This window comes from Eurypyga helias, unplaced genomic scaffold (assembly GCF_000690775.1).
Source record: "Eurypyga helias isolate BGI_N326 unplaced genomic scaffold, ASM69077v1 scaffold6623, whole genome shotgun sequence".
In the NCBI taxonomy this organism is placed as follows: domain Eukaryota; kingdom Metazoa; phylum Chordata; class Aves; order Eurypygiformes; family Eurypygidae; genus Eurypyga; species Eurypyga helias.
The window spans coordinates 34,538-39,317 of NW_010243089.1; the positions used below are offsets into that span (position 1 = coordinate 34,538).

General features: G+C 51.9%; 2 protein-coding genes across 2 annotated transcripts in view; one reads left to right on the top strand and one right to left on the bottom strand.

Moving 5' to 3' along the window:
• SWT1 (SWT1 RNA endoribonuclease homolog (S. cerevisiae)) overlaps nucleotides 1-1,172 on the top strand; it is a 35,229-nt gene extending 34,057 nt beyond the window's left edge. The window contains exon 19 of the mRNA XM_010149277.1: nucleotides 969-1,172. Within this exon, the coding sequence (XP_010147579.1) occupies nucleotides 969-1,172 (204 nt within the window). The remainder of the gene's footprint in view (nucleotides 1-968) is intronic.
• Nucleotides 1,173-2,554: 1,382 nt separating this feature from the next.
• The window catches only part of IVNS1ABP (influenza virus NS1A binding protein), a 9,569-nt gene continuing 7,343 nt past the window's right edge, over nucleotides 2,555-4,780 (bottom strand). Inside the window, exons 10-13 of the mRNA XM_010149276.1 lie at nucleotides 4,452-4,578; nucleotides 4,238-4,369; nucleotides 3,905-4,078; nucleotides 2,555-2,882 (exon numbers count right to left, since the gene is read on the bottom strand). Of these exons, the coding sequence (XP_010147578.1) occupies nucleotides 2,629-2,882; nucleotides 3,905-4,078; nucleotides 4,238-4,369; nucleotides 4,452-4,578 (687 nt within the window). The 3' untranslated portion in view covers nucleotides 2,555-2,628. The remainder of the gene's footprint in view (nucleotides 2,883-3,904; nucleotides 4,079-4,237; nucleotides 4,370-4,451; nucleotides 4,579-4,780) is intronic.

The following is a 4,780-nucleotide window of genomic DNA, read 5'->3' on the forward strand; positions in this document are numbered from 1 at the left end:
GCTGTGACACCTGCGCTGGAGCTGCAGCACTCGCCCCCGGCCTTTTCTGGGTCCGTGGGAAGCCTAACGCCTCCCCTGCGGGGGGAAATGTGAGGAACCCAAAACCTGCCACTCTTTCTCTCAGTGGTGCTGTTTTCTGTCCGAGTTGAAGGACAACGACCCCGCTAGTTACATTCACACATGAACTGTTGGAATTGCTGTGGGGAGCCGAGCTGATGGAAGTGTCAGGCTCAAGGGAGGGTCCCTGGACGGGCACAGCTGGCTCGGTACACGGCCCGTGCTGGGCTGCTCTTCTGCATCCCCGTTCCTGGCGGGGCTAGGCCTGTCAGCGGCCAGGTAGGAAAACCCCCGTAGGGCGTAGGCTCTGCCGGCACGCGGCGAGAGAACGTACCGCGTGGCGGGGGGTCAGGACAAAAAGCAGCCGAGTACAGCTGGGACCCCTGCAGAGATGCAGGACTAACACAGCTGCAGTCTACGCGTCCTGCGTAAGGCTTAAGAGAGGATGTGGAGTGGGGAAAGGGATGGATGGATGCTGGTTGTTCTAAAATACAAAACCCCTGCCCTCGTGCAGGTGCTTGTCCTGACCTCCCTTCAGAGGAAAGGGCTGGTTTTGTTCCAACACCTACTTAATGAATCTTCATACAGCAGGAACCTGCTGGCAACGCTGCTTTGGGAAACTCCTCATCCTTCTCTTCTGCCATCTTTCCTTGTAAAGGCCGGAGCAGCTTCTCCCTCCGTGGCTCATCTCATCCCCACTCCCCAGTGCCATCTCTGAGCACAGCTGTTATGTTCCAAACTTTCTAAAGCCATTGTCACTGCTGCCGTGGCCTTTAAGGGTGCCTCTTCTGCGCACATCTCTGTACAGGGAGGGGGTGACTGGCAGCGAATAGAGCTGTTTGTTTTGATACTACTTTGGGATGTATTTGTAAAATCTTTACTGTCAAAATCTTTACGGTTCTAGTAAACAGGAGTTCATTCTGCACAGCCGTGTCACTTCCAGTAGCTCTGCTCCTGCTTTGCCCACGTGCTGGGGCTGCGAGCTTGGCTCCTGCCCCGATGGCTGGAGGCCGAGTTACCGCGATGCGGCGGAGCACAGCTCAGTGAAGGGCTGTTTCCGCTCGAGCGCTGGACATCCCGCGCCAACAAGCTCCCGCTGGCACTTCGCAGCGTAAACGGAGGAGACTGCGACAGAGGGCGCGTGGGACAGAGTAGATTTAGCTCCCATCTACTTCTGACACAGGGCAGGGGAAGAGAGGGACAGACATGGCTGAAGCCAGCTGCTTCGTACTTCCCCAACGCACCCAACTCTGAGCTGTTTCTGCTCAGCCCCGCTTTGAGCTGGCTGGGGGTCAGTGAGAGACCCTGCTTTGTGTTAAACCTACACCGACTAGCAATACCGGTTTGATGTCAGTCGTCTGGCCACAGAAAGGACACAAAGACACATCGCAGCAATCCTGTGGTGCAAGGATTTCCCAAAAGGTACCTTTAATGCGTTTGCATCGGCAGCAAGCAGTCAGTGCTCGTTTTGGCACAGGAGTTAGATGTGCAGCACTACACGTTGGACACCACATCATCCTCACCAACATTTTATCCAGACAAACAGAGGAAGTGAGCTAAAACACAGTACTACGAGCACGTGCGAAATCAAGTTACTCGTGTCCCTACCACACGCTCAGCCTGCAGTATTAGAAAAACAAACTTAGGACTGTTACTACGCAGGTGAATACATTTTCTTTGCCAACTGGCAAGAGTTTAAAAACCAGGAGAAACCCCGCCCCGCCCCCCCGAAGGTTTTGCTCAAAGGTTAGCTCACCCCTAGTAACAAAACTGCTGTCAGAAGAGCTGGAGCCAACAGCACTCCCACCCTGGGAGGTCACAGCTACGTTCTGTTCAGGAAGGTGGGGCGCGCCAAGTCACGGTGCTGTGGCAGAGGCGAAAGCTCAGCTCACCTACAGTGGTCGAGTCCTTCTCCCACTCCGTCTCTACCAACTCCAAGGTTGTCTCTTCGCTTCCACAGCCGTTTGTCTGCCATTTTCATGTCACCAGATTAAACACTCCACCGCGTATATAAAAACTGCTATAAAAAGGCAATCATAAAAGATAAGGTATTGGCAGGCATGTCAGCGTTTTTTAATTAAAAAAAATAGCCATTATATCTATTTAAATAAGGCTTCTTGTTACAGACTGTTCCAGTTACTGAAGGAAAACAAGGCCTGATGGAAAAAAAGATCCCCCATCAACCTTACACTTCCTGCCCCGAGAAAACATGCTACCAAAGTCATTCGATGTGCAAAGTAACAAAACGACAATGGGGGAAGCTTCTGAAATGATATGCCCAGTCTGGTTTCTCTCACGTTATATTCAAAATCTTAAGGAAAAAAAAACCCAAAACCAACCACTAAACCCACCACCAAAAAAACCCTAAAACAAGTTCTAAAATACAAAGCCCCCCCTCCATCTCGATATTCTTTCCAAAACAAATATGTACAGCACATTAATATGCAATATGCAAAAGCTCCGTGTTGCTGTTGGCAACATCTGTGCCCTCCCTGACCCTGTTCACGTGTAGACCTCCACGAAACCACAGTTACATCACTAAGCCTGTTAGTTTGAAAGGAAATTTAATTGTTAAAACTTGTAAAGTTTTGTGTAGGGGCTCCATTCGTTTGACTCTGGATTGTAGACTTCGACTGTGTTCAAGAACTCGTTGCCATCAAATCCCCCAACTGCATAGATAGTGTTTGCCACCGTCGTAATGCCGGCGTTGCTTCTCGGCGTGGTCATGCTTCCCATCATCTTCCACTCGTTCTTCCCAGGGTCGTACATCTCCACGCAGCTCACCGCATGAGAGCCATCAAAGCCGCCGCCAACGAAGAGTTTGCCTAACGAAGGAGACAAAGGGGATGTTTCACTGCTAAGCACCAGCTGCGTCACCCAGCAGCCTCCTTTCGGGGAGACAACCCAAAGGGTTTTCTCAGAAACCTCTGCCTTATTCAAGGTCCTGCTCAAGCTACAGCGTTCGCCTGCTCTGGGTCTCTGGATCATTAGAGCTGACAGGAGGTTACTGCAGCGTGAGCGCGAACTCGGAGAGATGCAGCTGCTGAGCCTGCATGGTGATGCTTTGAAAAGGGGGAGGAACACCCCAAAACAAAAACCAGTCTGGTTTGTTTTATTTTTCTCTGGTTACAGCTCTTAATCAAACTGGAGGCACAGCCAGGTTCTTGCTGTTCTGTCTCCTCCCTGGGCAAGCACACAGCTTTGTATTCTACTTGCATCACAGCTTAAGGAGTGTGGCCAGCAGGGCGAGGGGGGGATTCTGCCCCTCTACTCTGCTCTCGTGAGACCCCACCTGGAGTTCTGCATCCAGCTGTGGAGCCCTCAACATCAGAAGGATATAGACCAGTTGGAGCGAGTCCAGAGGAGGCCACGAAGATGCTCTGAGGGCTGGAGCCCCTCTGCCATGGGGACAGGCTGAGAGAGTTGGGCTTGTTCAGCCTGGAGAAGAGAAGGCTCCGGGGAGACCTTATAGCACCTTCCAGGACCTGAAGGGGCTACAAGGAAGCTGGGAGGGACTTCTTACAAGGGCCTGTAGTGACAGGACAAGGGTTAACGGGTTTAAATTGAAAGAGGGGAGGTTTAGATTGGATATCAGGAAGAAGTTCTTCCCGAGAGGGTGGTGAGGCACTGGCACAGGTTGCCCAGAGAAGCTGTGGATGCCCCATCCCTGGAAGTGTTCAAGGCCAGGCTGGATAAGGCTTGGAGCAACCTGGTCTAGTGGAAGGTGTCCCTGCCCATGGCAGGAGGGTTGGAACTAGATGGTCTTTCAGGTCCCTTCCAACCCAAACCGTTCTAGGATTCTATAAACATGAAAAATTCATCAAGCAGAAGAGGTTGCGAAGCCTACCGTCATGAACAGCCACTCCAGCTCCTCGTCGAGCCACGTTCATGGGCGCGATCAGCGTCCAAGTGTTGTTCTCTGGATTGTAACGCTCCACGCTGTTCAGGCAGTTCCAGGATTCCGCTCCCCCAATGATGTATAAGTATCCACCCAGCTCACACACTGCAGACTGATGTCTCCCTGCAATTGAACACCGGGAATTACAGCCCAGCACCAAAGTTGTGCTCTAACATCTGCCACAGCAGCTGAAATTGGAATCTTTCAGGGTTTTTTAATTGGGTTTGAGTGTTGTAATCGCCCTTTTCCCCCTCTCCCTCCCAAACGACACAGCAAACTTACGGATATTGAGGGGAGCACAGTTCGTCCAAGACTTTGTTACAGGATCAAACACGTCACAGTTCTTCAGTCCCTTCTGGCCATAAGGATCTGAACCACCAACGATGTACAGTTTTCCATTCAGGGCACACACCCCTATTCGTGTAGGGAGTCGAGAAAGCAAAAAAGCCAGTACGCTCCCACAGAAGCAGCGGTCAGTCAGCTGCAGGTGCATTACCTGCATTGCAGCGATTGGTTCTCAGTTCTGGAACAGGAGTCCAGTCATCGATTTCTGGTTCATACATTTCTCCACAGCTCAAGTCATCCGAGTGACCATTTGAGCCACCCACGACGTACAGCTGTCCCTAAATGCAAAGAAATAAACCCACCCGTTTCACACGTGAACACACGACGGCTCACATCAGCAGTGCTCCAGTAGCACCATTAGGCAACCCGCTACCGTCCTGTGAAGGTTGCCCCGTCTGTCCCCCTACATTCCGTAGGCTGTATCCAAAGCAGTGTGGCCGGCAGGTTGAGGGAGGGGGATATTCCCCCCCTCCCTCGCCC